The sequence below is a fragment of the Rhopalosiphum maidis genome, chromosome 2 (assembly GCF_003676215.2).
Source record: "Rhopalosiphum maidis isolate BTI-1 chromosome 2, ASM367621v3, whole genome shotgun sequence".
NCBI classification, from domain to species: Eukaryota; Metazoa; Arthropoda; class Insecta; order Hemiptera; family Aphididae; genus Rhopalosiphum; species Rhopalosiphum maidis.
The window spans coordinates 71,652,623-71,672,263 of NC_040878.1; the positions used below are offsets into that span (position 1 = coordinate 71,652,623).

Sequence of the window (19,641 nt, forward strand, 5' to 3'; positions counted from 1 at the left end):
ACATAAAAAAAAAAACCATACACAAAGAGGAAATAAAATGCAAAAGTTGCCACTTTCCAATATATTTACATAATTGTGGAAGAGTACACTTGAACGATATAAAAAAAATAAATAATAGTAATAAATGATGTTAAATATTGATAAAAAAAAAATATATATATAATTTTACAGTCGCAAGTGGAATGTGCAACTGGCAATAAACAAAACATTTGAGTTTCTTGCATTATCATTAAATTTAAGAAATTACATAATATAATATTAATTCAACAAAGTACGAGTAGTTTACCAGAATCGAGGCTCACAATATATTAAGTCTTGAGAAATTATTGGGTAAGAAAAAAAAATTGTATAATGTTTTGGGCTTACAATGTTCTAAATATGTACATTGTAGGTATACATATTGTTAAAATTCCTAGTCAATAAATTATTATATACCATTGTTTTTTTTTTATTTTAAAAAAAGTTATCAATAACACCACAACTAAGCTCTACTAAGCTTTTTAGCAGCCTCATACTCAAGAACAATTGAGTATTGCTCAAACTTACAAGTTGGTTGTTAAAATACATTATATAAATAATTATATTATAACGCCAACTAATCATAAGTGAAAAACTATTTTTTTTTATTTTTTATTTTTTGTCATAATTATTATTAATTAATTACTTTTAATTCTCTTCTCACTAATCTGTGCACCTGTTTAAGTCTCTTATCTGAAACAATATAAATGAAAATTTAATTTTTGTTTAATGATTAATGCGAAATAAAATATTATTTGAAACATGATATTCAATTTTAACTCGCCAGTCTATGTTGGTCATAGCTATACAAATATTTAACCCAATGCATAAAAGTATAATAACTGTTCTCTGATGATGTAAATGTATTTTCTCATAAACACAACAGGCATTTTTAAAACTAAAACTTACACGGTGTCAACATATTACAAAACTAGTTATATTATTAATGAGCAAAACATATTTTTATTATTACACATGTGTTACACACAAAATATTGATTCTATTTTTTTATTTTTTTTTAATGACAATGTTATTTACAAATGGTATTATGAATACCAATTAAAGTTGTTGAAATAATTCCATTAAGAAAACATAAATTATATTGAAAAATATTCAAGTATAATAGTTCTGTTATGAACAGTTCAAACATTAATTCATTTAACAAACATATAACCACAAATAACAAATATTTGCAATATTTTACAGATTTACCTAAAAATAAAATTATTGAAACTATTGTACAATTAATTTAACACAGACTCAAAACAATTAAAAACTAGGTATACATTTCTGTATAGTCCATTTAAAATCCAAACAATCTAAACAATCAATATCTAGTAAATTAAAGTTTAATTTTATAAATATATTCAAGGTTGGGCATCAATAAGTTAAGAAGTTAAAGTTTAGTTACTTAACTAAGTTACACAATAAGATACTTTTAACTAGGTTACATAATGAGTTAAATTATTTTCCATGATATGCAGTTATTAATTAGTTAATTAATTTTAAAGTTATGTTAAGCTAATTTGTTCCTACCCCATAGATTTAAAAATAAATTAAGAGAAACAGAATTATTATATATTGAAGACTGTGTGTATTACACTATTTCTAGATTTCATTAGAGATCGAAATAACGTATATAAAAACAACTGTATATATATTTTAAAAGAAAATTACAATTTTACCCGACCACATTGATTTTAATTATTTGAAAAATAACATTGCCAGATAACTCAGTTTCAATACATAGAGACATTGGTGCCTTGATCTCTTAAAACATTATGACCAAAAATTAATCTAAATAATTAATACCTTCTATTAGAAAGGTTCTATTATTGAATAACTTCAAAGTAATTTTTCTGTCAATTACTCTTATTACATATTATTTTTAATAGATGTTTTTGTTTTTTTTTTTTGTTTAATTTTATCAAATTGGCTTATTGCATTTCAGCAAGGTTTATAAATTCAGAAAAAAAAATCAAATTAGATTTTAACCAAGTTGAATTTTTTTTTCTCTATTTGTTCTATTTAACTTGCAAAAAATACAAGTTAAAAAAGGAAAAAAGGAAATTTTAACTTTAAACCTAACTTATAAATTGTATCTTTAATTGTCCTCAGTGCCGCAACTTGGTATATATTGGTGGGTGTGCAAGCAAATATTATAGGGCCCATTTAGCCAAGGACCTAAATATGTAATAGATCCTTAGAAAATATAACTTTCTGTTTGTAGCTTTATACATTATTGTTCACAGATGGATGAGGAGCAAAATGACCAGCAGCTTCTAAAACAGTCTATTGGTTTTACAATTACATTAGGATAAAATTGGGAAATTGGGAAACATCAATAATGTTTTGTATAAAACTATTAATATTAAAATATGTTTCTTGTATCATTACTTTTTTGTGCTTATTGTATTGTTGTTATAAATGTCAATACAAAAGGTAATTTTTCAAATATAGTTACCCCATTTTTATACTTAAATTATGAATACATTCAAATTCTGATTTTTTTTTTTTAAATTTTTAAATGTAATTATAAACAATATTTTTGAGTTCTTATATTTTTCACAACATATAAGAAGTATTCTGTATTCCTGTGGCGATACTAACTATATTTTTTTAAATGAGAACATACATGTTTCATGTTATAAAGCAAAATGTGAATCAGGTTATTTTCAGAAAATGTTGACGTATTATAATTGAAATTTGAACGAAAACTTTCGGAGTTATTTATTATACTTTAAATACTAAGGAATGAGAATAATAGTCCATGTTTTGAAAACTGTCAGATGCAATATTAATCCATAAGCATTTAGTAATAAGTAGTAATTATTAACAAATAGTTTATAATGCATACCAAATTATAATTATCGAGCTCGTATCCATTTACAAATTACTTTTGCTTAATAGATTATTATCCTTAATTCTTAGTATTTAAAGTAGAATAACTCTGAAAGTTTTCATTCAAATTTCGATTATAATACGTCAACATTTTCAGAAAAATTACTTGATTCACATTTTGCTTTAAAACATAATATATGTTCTCATTTAAAAAACCAATGTTATGCCATAGGATACTTCTAAAATGTTGAGAAAAATTTAAGTACTCGAAACTATCTTCTTTAATTACATTTAAAAATTCCAAAACTCAGAATTTGAATGTGTACATAATTTAAGCATAAAAATGTGGCAAGCATGCTTAAAAAGTTACCTTATAATATATAGTATACTTATATGAAACGTGTTGTGGTGGGTGGCGCGGTGCAATAAACTATTTGACATACATTAATTTTATACAAAATCTTTCTATTTTTAGATAATAAAAAAAATAATTAAATTTCTAAATACACAGAATTGTTATTATTAGCATTATTGAATAATATTGAATAATAATGATCCTATAGTCTAGCACCCCCGGTAGTTGCGGCACTGCCTGTCCTAATAACTTAACGAGATAAAAATTACTTTACTTGCCTAGCCTTATAAGTATATATAATTATTAATTATACAATAGTTAGTGTCTAAACAAATAAAAAATATTAATCTAAAAAAAAATGCATGTATTATATTATTATTATTATAATTATATTGATTTTAATTTGGTTACTTACAACAATTTACCATTATTTTGTTTTAATCGACAGATATTGCTAATACTTAATATTAATTATTATTATTAAACATTGTTTACAGTAAGTTATATAATAATTAATTTTAATGATTTATATTAATATTGTTTGTATTAAACAATCAATCATGAGATTAATAATAATCATTATCTATACTTGTCAAGCAAACATTAATTGTTCAATTCAGTTATAAAATCAATACTTTCACAATTACTTGAGTTAATTAATACAAAAATAAATACTATCAAAATATTTTAACACATTTGAGGTAAACTGTAAAGTTAAATATGATATCATGCATCAAGCATAAATTAGAGTATCAAATATAAGATGGTAGTTAAAATCTAACACAGGTATGAATTGGTTAAATATTAAGTTGGGTTAGAATGAATTGTAAGAGTATGGTAAACAGATATTGACATTCAAAATGTATAATTGTTTTTGATTTAAAATAAGTAAATTAAATAAGAATATTTAGTTATTATAAAATAATGGTAACAGCATAAAATTTAATTTATATTTGATATAACGCTCGGAATGTTTATGTGATTTAATAACAAAAATATACAATAATTATACATTTAATTTAAAAATAAAAAAAATAAGTTCAATCTAAAAATACCCAATAACTTGAACTTTTTAAAATAGAAATAAAAATTTTCTTAAATTATTAGTCAACCTAAATAAAATATACAAAACAAAAATTATAAATAATAGGTTGTAAAAACTATAGCTATCACATATTCACATAACACATTTTCCTTGCTTTTTATAATTTAAAATTATATTTGGTTTGTTCTATTTTAACAAATTAAATAAATAAAAATTAGCCAATAAGATTGTAATAGTGGTAAATTGTATATTATAACAATGCTATGTACATTAAGAAAGTTAACTGTAAAATACTGTTTAGTTTCAAAAATAACTAATAATAAATTTAATCAGAATCATATCACGTATCAACCATAAGCGATTACAATATACATTTAATTCAATTTTATTTGTAATTTTACTTTATTTTATTTTATTTTTTTTGTAAATTATTAATTGTTATCTAATTCATTGATAAAATGTAAAATATTACTGCAATAGCAATATGCATAGTTTTTGTTTAAAAGCAAAATGTATTAACAATGTGTTTTTACAAATGGATATTTATCACGGAATCTTTGATACACTAAATATGCATTATTTTGTTGACTAAAAGACATAAAATTTATTGAACTTGAATAAAAACACAAAATTCTAATTACAGACTAAAAATTAATCTTGAAATTCTTTAAAACTATTTATCACAAACGTTTAGGAAATTATAATAAAGATTCGGGAAAAAAGGAAATTTGAATATAAATTTATTAACTAATAGTATTTATTTAGTAAATTACCTAAATTAACTTTTTAATTATAATTATCTTTTATTCATAAAATTACCTTAGTTACGTTAATATCTTGGATTTGCTATGAGCTGGAAAAAGGAGGTATCGGTAAGTCGGCTAGTAATGAAGCAGGATCCAAAATATTGGCCATGTGTGACTGTGACAATCTTTCAAGCGATCTGACATCCATGTCAACAGCCTCCAATGCTCTTTCTAATTCTTCAGTTTCTTCACGAGAAGGTACATACTGTCCATTTTTATCAACTTTAAAAAGAAGAAAATAATAATACAAAATTAAAAATCAGCATTAAAACTACAAATTCATTTCTCATAAATATGTACCAGTAAAGAGATCGTTGAATGCATCTACAGGTATTTGACTGAACACACTTGTAATATCATCATGGTCATCCAATAACCGTGATGCATGACTTGCTAAATCAGCTGCATCTAAACCAGCAAGTACTTCATCACCAACTTCCACTTCATGTGTAATAATATTACTACCAACTATTAAATATAATTTTTTATAATTAAATTTTTTTTTGTTTTAAGATTTAAAAATGAATCATAAAGCGAGATAGAATAGACTGTAGGTGAGCATTATACCACTGGGTTGATTATGGCTCAAAAGAGACTTACATTTAGAGGGAAATGATAATTTAAAGCCTCAAGCTTTATCTTTAAACATATATATAAAGTTTATATGATGAATAAAATAAATGACAAAACCAACAATTAATATTTTCTCCCAGGTATATGCATTTTAAAATTCACAAGCTATGAGAGATCCAACTAATCATTTACAGTCCATTCTATCTTAGTAGTAACTAGTTAGTTTAAATTTATCTTTACCCGGATGTAAATAAATATCAGGATTGGCAACAGATGAGTAAAGTGATGTAACATCACAGCTAATATTTTGAGGCAGATCATTAGTGCATGTAATTGGCTCAATAGTAGTAGGTTCGATTGTCTCCGTGTAAGGTGGAGGCTCAAGAGGGAATTTAGGCACTTGTTTTTTCTTTTTATTGCGCTTTGATAGCTTGTTAAATGGAGAATTCTTTGGCCTTTTACGAGGTTTAGATTTGACAACAGGTACTTCCTCAGTCTAAAATTATTTTTATTATAATTTAATATAATGTAAATTAATTACTGACTTGTATTTATGGTTATTTCCAACTCACCTGAATTATTGTTTCCTTAGAGTATAAATGGTCAAAGCACAATGGCTGTACATCACGAATATTAAACACAGCATTGGTACATGGACCTTGATTGGTACGTGCAGAACAGTGTTCAAAAAGGAGTTGGTCAACATTTCGTAGAATATGTCTAAAGCAATGACGAGTACATGGTATAGCAGGATAGTGGCATCTTTCCAGACAGCATTTTTGCTGTATCATAGACACGCCGTCAATACTGAAAAATAAAAACCAAATTTAATTATTTTGTTAAAAAACCATTAATATTATAGTATCAATTTGTCAAAATAATTGTTAATAATATTAAATAACTTATTTCTAATGAACAAAGAAAATAACTATGATAAAATGATTAGTATTAACCTTTTAAATTTAGGTTTAAAATCAGACTCTTGGCATACTATTTGGTTGATACAAATAGGATCATTTCGTACAGCATTCGTCAATGCTAATACTAAATCAGGAGATGGTGAGTTATCAGGAAGGTTAGATATTTGATGAAACCTTCGCCGAAGTACTGATCTCAAGTTATTCACTTTAGCATCTCGATCTAAAGGTTCAATTTGATCGGAAGGTAACCAAAATCTTTGATACGGTGCATCCTCTAACTCTAAATTTAATGGATCATCAGTATCCTCACTATCAGATGAAACAAAATCTATAAAAGACAAATTTTTTAAATTGTTATTAAATATATAACTAACATTATATTAAATAATTGACTTACCTAAAGGATATAGGTTTTCCCTTAATTTAGCTTCTTTTTCAAATTCTTTTAGTATCCTCTGCAATGTTTCATGTCTGGTTCCACAATCTTTTTGCCAGTTACTTAACTTGGCATACTTTCTTTTAGGCGGAATAGTTATTATATTGCAGCTTAGCTGGTCCTTATCATTTAAATTCAAAGGATCGATTTTATCAGGTTTCTTATTTCCACCAGACACACTTTTTTCAGCCTTGTTTTTACTTCGTTTTTTGGCTTTTGTCTTTTTTGGTGGAGATTCAAGAACAGTCGACAAACGATCATTAACTTGTTCTGGGACATCAACAGGAGGAGGTGTTGGAGATGTAGTATTGCACAATAATTCTTTGAACTTCAGAACGTCATCCTTGATATTTGGTTTATTCACCAGAGTATCAACAGCCGTACTGTTATTTTTTACTATCTCAACTGGCTTAATGACTTGATTTTTAGTTTTAACATTAATTTTAGGCAATTTAAGCACAGGTGGCCTAACTTTTGATGGAGTAATAAACCGGTTTTTTAGTACAGTTTCAATTTTTTCTTTTTTACACCCCTTGCGGTCTTTCTTTGATGTCCGTCCAGACAGTTGGACATGTCCATTACATTTGACTCCTCCGTCAAATGTACCCATTGAAAACATGTCCCGGGAAAATACATTCTGCATTGCTTTAACCGTTTAATTATATTGTTGGTTACCACATTGCGCCTCCTGTAAATCAACGATAATAAAATTAATAAATACAGCTACTTAGATGAGCAACATGATAACAAGTGGTGACACGATTGAAACTTGGTGAGACATTTGGAACGCATCACTTAGAACAGAGTCAACTATAGTCGAATGGTCGGATGACACAAGTTGATTTATAGTAGTGGTCAGGTCAGTCCAAAAATCACCAAATGACGAATATTTTTATTCTCACCAATTCTGAAGTCGCAATCTTCGGTTAGGTATCTTCGGTGCGCACCAACTTCCTTCAGTGAGCACAACTACAATGACGATAACCACGAAGTCGATGACAATAACAACGATGTCGAATTCCTTCGGCACGATCCGGTGTTGGTGAGGCACGAACGGTACACGGACATCGGTCGACACTCAAAACGTCAGGCGTCCAAGCGTGATCCGGGGCACCGATATTCGGGAGAAAATAATTGAAAAATAATAAGGAAATTCGCAAATTATATTTTTACCGAATAATGATAGTACCGTATACACTACTTATATATATATATAATAATAATAAAATATAATATGTATATATATATATATATGTTTGTGTGTGTGTGCATAACGAGTAATTTATTATTATTACTTTTTTATTTTATTTTTTTTCACTATCAATACGCAAAACACTGATATCGACAAACGTAAACAAAGCGCGTTATCATCGAAGCGTACGAATACGGACGACGGTCCGTAGTATTCGACCGATGCGCCGGCGCCGGACCACAGGGTGCATAGTTTACACTGTCGGTAGCGGCGGTCACGGCGGTTACGGCAGACGCCGTGTATCGTCACGCAACGGTCGAGACGCACCGGTGAGTTGGCGACACTGGTGTGTCAGGATTGAGAGTTGAGACGCGGGTAACATTATTGCTCACCAAACTCATCATCATAATTGATGTTTGATATTAAAATATTTAAAAATAATATTTAATAATTATTTTATTAATTAATAACAATTATTATTTTAATATTTTTATTACTATTATTATTTTATTTTTATTGAGCTTTTATGGATTGCGGTTAACCACAACAATCGTAGTGAATTCGTCGTCAGTCGAACTCAGTCTGCACTCTGCAGTCGGCTTTCAACACTCGACAGTCGAGTATGTGAGTGTGTCTCTTAGTCTCTGTTTCGTGTAAAGATAAAAGCTATTCGGTATTATTTTATTACTCCACTGTTACCGTGTTCCACAATCATCGTACTAATTTTTAAAATGCCATTTCGTAAAATAAAATTCATATAATATACGTAAAACTGTTTAAATTTTAAGTCTCTGCGAATAATATTTTTAAATCATAATAAAACGATTAGCATTATTTTAATATATAATTTCGTCCAAATTTAAACTTCAAATATCTATAAAAAAATTATACTTATTTATTTATTAGATTTTTAATGTCATGATCTACTAATGAAGAATTGTATTAAATTGTCAAATGATTTAACCCATTGATTGAGTATTAAGTTATTTTAGGTACCTATATAAAATTTAGAAACAGCTTTTTAACATAAGAGGCAAAGTTATATATGGTCGAGACTTGAGGTTAATATACCAAAACACTTATTGACCAATTTTGAAAAATATCAATATTTCAACTAATACAATACGGAAATAATAAATCAATAGATTACAATAGATAATCGGTATCATAGAAATTATTAGTGATTTTATTATTTAAACAACCAATTTGCAAATTCAATTTTTGACTAATTATTGTCCTATTGGGATACTAAACTTTACACATTTTGGATTCCGGACAGTTTGTAAAATGTAGAATAATAGCTGTTATACAACTATTATATGTTATATGATAACAAAAAAAAAACGAATTGTATATTTGTATGGCTGAAGATTATAGAATCAAAAAATACTCAACTCGTCAACCGATTTCGAGTATTCCGACTATTCAAGGAATGTTAAGATGATAGATTGAAACAGGTATTTTAAAATAATTATTATTCTCTATAGTCACTATAAACAAGGACGGATCTTCTTTAGCTCCATGCTCCATCGCCAAAAATTCTACCTCTACAACTAATCACTAATCATTACCAATCACTTCCGAAAAAATAATTATTTTATTTCTCCAAATAGATACTCAGCCCCCACAGATCTTGCCCCAGTGTTGACCACTTCTATTTATGTATAAACAATATTATAATCAAATTTATTTCGACACGTAGTCAGGGGTCACAACACTCTTCTACACATACACAAAGGAAAAAAGATTTACCGCCACCAATATTAAACGGGAATAACATATGATAAAATATATAATAATATTAAACTTCAATTGAACTCGATCACTGTTGGTTTTGAAATATAAAAATACTATATATTTAAAAAATTAATATAATGAGGATCAAATTTTAAACTTAAACTTATAGTGTAACGGATACAATATTGTTTTAGGTAGGTATAGGTGTATAATTTATTTTGTTCTTTTATCCCACTACTAATAAGGTACAAAAACGCAAAACGAATTTACGCTTTTGGTCTATCGAAAAAAATAGACGATTTGCACTTTTGAGTTTCACCGTAACTCTATATAATTAAAATTAAATTCTCCTAACATTAAGCTAAGCGGTTAGTCTTATTCTTCTTAACTTCATGAGCGAAACGACTCTTAAACGTTCAAGTGAATTTCATAGGAAATTTCACAATATAAACCAGACAGATGAAGTCACGCGAATATGCTTATTTGATCACTCAATTTTTGGAGGCAAAAGTTGGCTCTATAAAACTATTAAAATTATATTTAAAATCTAGTGATCTATATAAATATAAAAAAGCTTTAGTATTCAATAAGTAGTAGTACCAAAGTCAACTTATAACTTTTTTTCTTTTTTTCCTTGGTCTTTTTTCTGGGATTCGTATGGATTGTTTTTCTGTACTAATTTTACTATCCTTTTTTTCGACCAAAAATATAATTTCTTCGAGTATCAAGTGTAGGACCCATCATGAAATCGCAGACCTAAATAATTAAAGAATTGTCCAGATTTAATGGGGTTACAGGATAAATGTAAACATCTAACAGTGCTAACAGTTTTAAACTTAATAGTTAATATGATGCTAATTATAGTCAATTACAAATTAATAATAATTTTTAATGATTTTTTTGATCAGTTTATAATTTTAGTTTGATTAAGAATCTAGGAATTATTTTTGATTAGTATCGGAGATTTGATCTCCATATTGACTATGTTAGTCTTGGTAATTTGGTTTAAACGTTTGTTAATAGATTTAAAATTCTAAAAGATATTCTAAAATTTTGAATAATATAATGGTTGAAGATTAGTTTATTTAACTTTAGTTCAATCTTATACCAAATTATCAGCTTAATAGTTAATAATACAGACTACAGAGTAATGTTGTGGCCTTGTGGGCATTATATATGATGGGCAATATATGCGCATAAGCAGCAGTCGTAGGTAGCGTCTGAATGTTCTTTTGATGAAAATTGTTGACGTCTTCGGCTCTTCGCCTCATTGTTGATACATACATAAGACATTACTGATTCATGGGGTTGTACTGCATTTATGTTAATGAGTTTATAAGTTTCTGCTCTTCCCTCATTCTCACCATCTGTTGACTGTTATGGGCACTTAATTGCCTCTAATGACCACACACTCACAAGGGTGAAGGGATACTTAATTGAGAGTCGATCGTCTTAAGTTTTTTTAGGTGTGATGGGAAGGATGGGTACTGACCAGTAACCAATCACCAATATCCAACGGTTAATGATTTAATATTAATTAATTATAGTACTTATTTAAGTATTTTCTACGATAGGGAGTTATAATAAATATGACTATAAATTCGTCTATTTGATTTTGTGTGGAAAGGTGGGTGGATTGATAAAATATATTCGACTATAGCGCCTTTGAACAATTTTAAGTTCATCACTATATAGCCATTAGCCATTGCATACACATACACACATCTGGCAGTTCATTAACGGAAATTATTACCGTCGTGTAGTATTGCGATCATTTTTTAAGTAAAATAGAAATTGTTTTTTCATCACAAGTATTTGTTGTTGTGATGAGCATTTATACTTCTGGTTTTTGTATATTGCAACATGTGTGCTTATTACGGTGCGGCATAAAGACCTTTTCGGTCATTGTGAATCTAGTGTTGTTTTTCGATTATTGCGTTCGAGATTTTTGAATTTTTGACTATGATTATACTTAAGCATCAATCTCTTAAATCATACGGTAAACTATCTTCTAAGCTTTTTGAACGTACCCGTTGTTTGATACATAATCTTATAAATATAAGTGGTGGCTATTTTTTTACAATATTTATATGAAAAACTAAGAAAATCAAAAATTTAGATAATCTTTAACGCCTATAACTGATTTAGTAAAGATTTTTGAAAACTATGCCATGCATAGAAAGTTCTAGTAAAACTTATGGTGAAAATATCAAGTACCTACTTACGGATGGGAGTTAATCGCTTAAGAACTACCTACCTACCTACCTTAAAGAAATAAAAATATATATTTTGTGAAAACTAACAAATAGGTAATTTAGTTTATTTATTTATTCGTATGATTTTAGAATGAGCGGTAGCACTAAAATATTTTCTAATTAGATACATAATAGGTTAAATTTAATTATTACTATTATTATTAAAACTAATATAACTAATATAAATAAACATTTTAAGGTACAAAGTATACTAACAAAGCAAAACAGAAACAAGTATCACATTAAATTGAATTAAATTAATTAGTATAGATATCTGCATCTAAGGACTCTAACCTTATTAATGTGTATAATAATATACTATCAAATTAGTATATTATTGCATTTAAATTTTAAATACTTAAGTTAACAATTGTATAACTTAATTCCCAAAAATGAAAATATTTAATAAAATTATATGAATGCTCAATGCATGCATTTTACCTTAAATACCTAGGTATTATATATATAGTACTCAATATATAGTGGTAAAATACACGTTACCCTGAACTATAGCTTAAATTTAATATAATTAATGTATTTTGGTACATTAAATGTATTGATTTTATAATGTGTTTTTTCATCTTTGGAAGATGTTTTTAATAATATATTATATTCTGATATAATGTAAAATTTGTATAGGGGGAGGGGGATTAAAAATGAAAGTTTCCAGTAATTTTTTGAATAATTAGGAGGAAAAATTAAAGAAAAACATCAATTTTTACACTAAACCAGATTTTGACAAAATTTAGTTCTAATTCAAAAACAAATAAATCGTACTAATTAAAAAATGTTAATTTAAATTATTTTTAATTAATTATTATTTAAATTTTTTTGGAAATTTTCACTTGGTCAAAAAATTTGAAAATTTTATACAAGATTCTTAATCTGATTGACAATCTTTGCTTAGAATTATTTTCATATGCCATGTTTCATTGATATCAAATTTAACATATACTTTAATGTTTAATACTTTATAGTGCCCTTAACCAATAACGAAATACACTCAACCTGTCAAAGTATTAAGTCACCTTCTGTACAGAAAAAGTGATTACTAGGGCTAGGATTTGTATGCAATAAAAAATTGTAAAATATGCAAATTTTTTTTAACTATTAGTTAATATTATCACACACTATTATTAAATTTTCAAATGTGAACGACCAATGAATAAATCAAAGATTTACATTGAATGAAATTCCTTTCTACATTACAAAAATCTTGTAAGAGCATATTTAAATTACGTAATTTGTCCCGGATTTAAAGTAATATAAACATCTTTTTCATCCATTTTATATTCATTGTTTATAATGTAACACATGTTGAGAAATGTTTTGAATCTCTTATTCTTCTTTAGTATTAAGTTCATTTTAGTTTAGATAGGTCATTTAATTATATAATATAAAATTTCAATTTTTAGTATTTATAAATTAATTTATAAGTAGTTAAACAATTATTATTTTTAGCTATCAGTATCATTGTAATAATTTAAATGTTGCGTTTAGTGGATATAGCCAGTGGAACATGCATAAATAAAGTTTGATGTTCAAAAATTCTTTTTACTCAGATAGTTTTAAATCTCATGTATAAATTGATCATTATAAAATTTAAAAGTAATATTTACCTTTATTAAACAAGACATGTCACAGGCTCTTATTGATATTATAATTAGTTATAAGTTATAACTTTTTTTTAAATAATATTATAAAAATCAAAATTTATTTTTTAATTCATAAAAAAATGAATCTTGTTACTGGTTCAAAAAGTTATGGCATTTCTGATTAATAAAAAACACATCATTCTAAAAAAAACACGTTAAAACATTACTCAACTCAAAATTTAAAATTATATGAATTATCAATGAGATTATATGTAGTATAAATATAAGATAAATGATAGTAAAACTAAAATAATTTCTTAGTTAATTTGTTAGGATTAATAAAATATTTATATTATTAAGACTTATTAAATTTATCAAACACAAACACATACTAGGACAATTTTAATGTATGTGAATTTTAGCTTTTAAATCAAATCTTAAGATTTATATTATTTGTTTAACATAATGATAAGTCAAATAAAACTGAAATCATTTAGTAGGCGTCGATAAAGAAATAAAAAAAAAATTAAAATAAAGAATGAATTTTTTTTAATGTTTTTATTATTCAACGCATATTCATATTGTACATTAAAATACAGGAGCCAGGATCTTAGTAAGCTTTCTTCCTGAAAGAACAACCTGAAACACAAAATATAAAATAAAATTAAATATTTATGTTATCATTTAAGTTTACATCATTTTGTTTAGAACAACGGAACTTGATTTGAGAAACTAAATATAAACTACCATCACTTAGAAGCAAGATATTATTTGGGACCTAAATCAATGTCTGTAAAATTGATAATTGTATTTGGAATAAAGTAGACAATTATCTTCTTAAGAATTAATAAAAATAAAAAAAAATTTCAAATTCCAATGCATATTGGGAAAATTAATAATTCATAAATGTAGATATTATATTTATCTAAATATAATATATTACCAATCTATGGTTAAATACATATTATTCAAAAATAATAACTTAAATAACTTAAATGAAATTCATAGAAGATTTAGTATAATTAATGTAGTACCTACTTATCATACAATAATTAACAAATTTTAAAGCAAATATATGATTTATTGTTCATTAGATATATAAAAATTCATATTTCATTAAAAAAAATAAATAGGATCATGCATTCACATTTAACTAGCTGCCTTTTTCACAGTTAATTTATTAGATATTCAACATAAACATCCATAGATCTACTATAGATAGGTGTTTGGAAAACTAATTAGAAGTCGACCGTGTACAACAGATGTAGGGTATGCCTCTCTGCCTAGTCATGCTCTAAACGAGCAAAGAATATTAATCTTAAATTTTTAATTAAAGTAAACTACCACTTGGATATACTTTTAAATAAATTAACTGATAGCAAAGGTTCAGGAACAAACATTAGAAAAACATAGCCATCAATAAATATTTTGTTAAGTAAAATAACTCTGTACAATCCAACAAAAATCTGTTTATTTTGTGTATACTTACACACATCATCCTATCAGCAATCACACAGAGATCACTCCATACATGAAAGCCACAGGATTATTTAGAAGAGGAAATAAGCTATCAGTGCGTTTTCTCGTTAGATAAAGTATATATATAAAGTATTTAAAGTTGATAAGTTATCCCCATTATTTAACACAAAAGATAGCATATACTGTAGGTTCTACCATAAACCATTAAATATATATTTAATAATATTGGCAGTAGGCAACCTATTACATGGGTATGGCTATATAACAAGTACATAGGAAATCTTTAATTATAACAATGGAATACATAAACCGTACATAACAAAAAACATTTTAGGTAACACTTGACTTGGTATAAATCTAACTTCACTTACCAAATATTTTGTAAAACAAAATATCAAGGTTAAAAACATTTTATAGGTATTTATAACTAAATAAGAATTGAATAACTTTAAAATGTACCTTCAGTTAGTCTAGCTCTTCCTCCAGTGGGTTGACATAAAATTGTGGAACATCCGGTACATATAACTACGCTTTGAGCGTGACTGAATACAGTTGTAATTTTATAACATCCGGGGCATTTGACATCCATAAAGAAAGAATTTGGGTGTTGGACAAGACGCTTTAACTTGTGTTTCCTGCGTTCTTCGATAGCAGTAGGATGAAGCAAATCTTTAGCTAACTGTATCACGACAGAGAACATAACATAAAATTAAATTCAATAACAAATGGTGTTCAGTATAATACTGAAGTAATACTTACAGGCATATTGTCTTATTTGACTTTATATAAAAGATTAACACAAAATCAAGTTTTACCTGAAACAAAATTTTACAAATTAATATTTGATTGTTTAACAAAAAAAAAAAAAAAATCAGGAAAATAGGTAGACATTAGACTATTATAGTATATAAATCATACCACTATAGGTACGTGATTATTGGTAGCCAAGAGCGAATAAATCAACTATAATGAAAATTTGTTGATGACGAAACAAATGTAGAGAATCGAGTACAAGTAAAGTCGGGTCCGATGTGTTTACCACTAGTTTTGACGAATACAATTTGAAAACCACGAGCACCATAACCTAAAGACGAGTCAGTACAAACATGGTTCTGATAAGCTACTTTTTGATTCGCGAAGTTCGAGTTCCCAAGAAACATTTAAAATATATTATTCAGGGGGATTTCGACGAACAGCATCTGTTAACCATCAGTTATGGGGTAAAATCAAAAATATATATAAATTTCACTTACCAGTCACCAAAAAATGGGTCTTGAAGCACGTTTTCATGTGTGGACAGACCGAAACGTTAACAGAGAGAGAATGATGGTGAGGACGGAATGTAGCCGACGCCGTAATCATGGAGTAAAAAACGTCGCACGGCACGACAGTAGTCTAAAAAGAAAAAATGAAATCGCTGTCGATATTATATTCTATGATAACATTGATATACAGAAGAGTAGATCTAGAATGATATTAAATATAAATCTGTCTATATACTATGATATATTAGTAATAGCACGAAATATTTCATAATATTATATATTTAGTAGTTGTAGTTTGTGAATTGTGTGAGTAAAAAATTACTTGATGGTGTATACCACGGTTGTAGTTAGAATATGTGGTTTTGTGACGAAGTCTGATAAGACATCCTAAAGCATGAAGCACGAGAGTTATTCTAGCCTTCATGTCCTAAAGTTCGAAATAAAATCTCATATAATTTTAGTGCCATACATGAAAAAAATAGACATTTTGTCATGGTGCCATATAAATATTTTGTAATAAAGGAAACTATATATTTTGCCATTTTGGAATGCAACTTTTTCAGTCATAAATTAACACAGACCATTGTCTATTATGAACTGTTCTCTCTACATTCTACAATCGTGGGTCTATATCATGAAAATAAATAGTTATACAATAAATTCTACATTAGCGCCATAAATTCAACAAAAAGATAGAATGATAACCCTAATGTATATGTATTCGAAATATCTTTTTAACATCCTCTCTCAGGCAACACTGCGTAGAAGTTGATTACATACTAGTTGATAACGCACGCTGCCGGGCATAATGATAATGTTATTATCATTCATTCACGTTATAATTCAAATTTCTAAGTATTAAGCAAATCCGTTGTTGCCGGTCAGTTTTGTTCTTAATCGTCAAATTCTCGAACTATTTATTTTTTCATTACTTAACCGTATTTACCTGTAATGTCATTAATCATTATATAATTATACACTGTAGATAATCTAATAATTGTTATTCTTTCTTTTTTCAAGGAATAAAAATGTCTTCAGATGAATCTAGCCTGCGCTCTGCAGCACATTGGAATCGGAAAATATTTTGGACATTCATATAGCGATCAGTGCAAGGGGAAATCATCACTAATCATGCGTCCAGTTTTCTAAAGTAAGACCCACTGCACTGAGATACTTAAGATGACTACATGTTTCTGTTCATTTGTTGTCACATAATTATGTATGTATATATTTTTAGCAATTAAGAGATGTTTATGGTTACTTTTTTTTTTATTATAAAAAGTCTTTGTTATTAATAACTGTAGTTTATAGCAAAAGGATTAACCATAGTTTTTCCCAGTTAATATTATTCTTTCCTTGGAGGTTCTGATTGAATTTCTTTAATGTGTTGAATCACTTGGCTTTATTTTGATTAGTAGTCATATTAATTAAAAAAGTAATAAAGGTTTATTTTTCGTTTGATATTATGTATCATATAATTATTTATGTTCTTCAAGGTTATCAATAATATTAACATGACAAATATCTAAGATATTTCTTTTATCTGTTTAATATTTAATTGTACTACTTGGATATAACAAACAATATAATATATTTATGACTTAAATTATTTTTTTATTCTTTATAGGTCGTCATTATGCAGGGTCACTTCAACTTAAATGTAGTGTGTATAGGAATTCCCGACTTTCTTTCAAATTCATAGAATGCACGGGACAATAAATCACTAAAACACAGTTAGAAGTCTAATAAACTTTCAACAACTTCAAGAAAAGAACTGTATAAAGTCAACAACTAGTCTAGAATGATGAAATTAAGGGAATGAGCAACTTAACCATCAATATATAAGTTCTAATTTTTTTTTCTATGTGAAATATTTTCCAAGTTCATTCCTTTGGAATCTACAGTTTGTGAATTCTATTAAAACCTTTAAGCTATATGATATAATATATTGAGTATTAGTTATAAATGTTTAGGTAAGTATAAGTCCATGTGTGTTGAATAAAAATTGTTGAGAAATAAATTTAGAATTTTTATTTGCAAAAATAAGTCTTTATGTCCTGAATAAATATTAATGAAGACATTTTTAATGCATATATAATAAACCAATAACCATAATATTTTTATTGATCTAATCTCTAATAATACATTATTAACTTTTAAAAATTCAAAATATGCATGTACAGGATATGAAATGAAAAATGTATGCTTATTAAAATGTAAAAAAAAAACAACTATATATTTTGACGTATAAGTTTTTAAAAAAGCTGTCTTAAAATGCTTTATAAAGAAACAACAATAATCTATTATCCAATAAAATAACTGAATGATGCAGTTGCATAAGAATTAAAATGTAAGTATTATTTATATCTTGTTTATTTTGTTTTATTGTAAGAATATAAATACTAAAAGTACTTTTTTTTTTATTTTAACTAATAGAATAAAATGCCTATCATGCTGAATTGCTGACATTTCATTAAAAAAGCAAAACATAAATGTTCTTAAACGTACATAAAAATTGTTACAGTCATTGTAATTTATACTACTTAATAGAAATTGATAAACTTAGTATCTTATCGTTAGATATATTACATATATTTTAAAATATCATTACATAAAATTTAATTTAAACATTATTATCACAAATTAAAAAAACATTTTTTTTTTTTATGTTATAATTAAATGTATTATATATTAATGAACTATAAAAAAAATTGCTTAATACGCTCTCCAATATTAACTCTTGACCATCTTATGAAACAAAATGAAGTAGTTAAAATATCAAGTTAATTTATATACATATTTTTTATTATTTTATTTTTGAATATAATTTTAAACGTATAAATAATTTATAATTTTTTCCATTTTATTTTTTTTATTTTATATTAATAAAAGTATCTATTTTTATTTGCTTGAGATTATGAGAATGCATTTTAGCAAAGAAGTTTTCTATTTTATTAACATAACCCAACATTTCTTATTAATTCCTATTTTTATTATTTCACAATATTACTAAAAATTTGTCCTCATCTGCTGTACAAAAGAGCAATTTATCCAATTAGATAGAGAAAAATCAAACATCTTTACAGGTAGTTTTTAAATTGACAAGTCAAGGAATTGTTTAGGA

General features: G+C 26.5%; 2 protein-coding genes and 1 long non-coding RNA gene across 5 annotated transcripts; 1 reads left to right on the forward strand and 2 right to left on the reverse strand.

Annotated features, from left to right (window-relative positions):
• Window positions 1-122: 122 nt before the first annotated feature.
• LOC113554169 (INO80 complex subunit D-like) lies at window positions 123-8,233 on the reverse strand. Its single transcript, XM_026957890.1, has 8 exons — window positions 7,897-8,233; window positions 6,956-7,682; window positions 6,592-6,886; window positions 6,211-6,445; window positions 5,879-6,134; window positions 5,366-5,533; window positions 5,079-5,287; window positions 123-711 (listed from the first exon to the last, which is right to left on the reverse strand). Exons 2-7 carry the CDS (start codon window positions 7,635-7,637, stop codon window positions 5,106-5,108), a joined length of 1,818 nt encoding a protein of 605 aa, XP_026813691.1. The 5' UTR covers window positions 7,638-7,682; window positions 7,897-8,233; the 3' UTR covers window positions 123-711; window positions 5,079-5,105.
• Window positions 8,234-14,299: 6,066 nt separating this feature from the next.
• LOC113551115 (40S ribosomal protein S27) lies at window positions 14,300-16,611 on the reverse strand. Of its 2 annotated transcripts, none has more exons than XM_026953154.1 (4): window positions 16,506-16,611; window positions 16,012-16,067; window positions 15,712-15,931; window positions 14,300-14,412 (listed from the first exon to the last, which is right to left on the reverse strand). In XM_026953154.1, the coding sequence occupies exons 2-4, from the start codon at window positions 16,015-16,017 to the stop codon at window positions 14,384-14,386; spliced, it is 255 nt and encodes an 84-aa protein (XP_026808955.1). In that variant the 5' UTR covers window positions 16,018-16,067; window positions 16,506-16,611; the 3' UTR covers window positions 14,300-14,383. The 2 variants fall into 2 exon arrangements, with proteins under 2 accessions (XP_026808955.1, XP_026808956.1); XM_026953155.1 differs by lacking the exon at window positions 16,506-16,611 and adding an exon at window positions 16,171-16,312.
• Window positions 16,612-17,361: 750 nt separating this feature from the next.
• On the forward strand, window positions 17,362-18,537 carry LOC113551116. 2 transcript variants are annotated; one of them, XR_003405103.1, is made up of 3 exons: window positions 17,362-17,465; window positions 17,538-17,736; window positions 18,145-18,537. It is a non-coding gene; the product is annotated as an uncharacterized LOC113551116 (long non-coding RNA). The 2 variants fall into 2 exon arrangements; XR_003405104.1 differs by having other exon boundaries at window positions 17,538-17,667.
• Window positions 18,538-19,641: the final 1,104 nt, after the last annotated feature.

What these genes read in the sequence shown, in the direction of transcription:
- LOC113554169 (XM_026957890.1), bottom strand. Translation starts at nt 7,637, where the DNA reads ATGCAGAATGTATTTTCCCGGGACATGTTTTCAATGGGTACATTTGAC. An exon ending in GGAAAACCTATATCCTTTAG is followed by an intron (nt 6,887 to 6,955) that starts GTAAGTCAATTA and finishes TGTCTTTTATAG; the next exon opens with ATTTTGTTTCATCTGATAGT. An exon ending in ATTCAACGATCTCTTTACTG is followed by an intron (nt 5,288 to 5,365) that starts GTACATATTTAT and finishes TTCTTTTTAAAG; the next exon opens with TTGATAAAAATGGACAGTAT.
- LOC113551115 (XM_026953154.1), bottom strand. An exon ending in AAGAGCTAGACTAACTGAAG is followed by an intron (nt 14,413 to 15,711) that starts GTACATTTTAAA and finishes TTTGTGTTTCAG; the next exon opens with GTTGTTCTTTCAGGAAGAAA.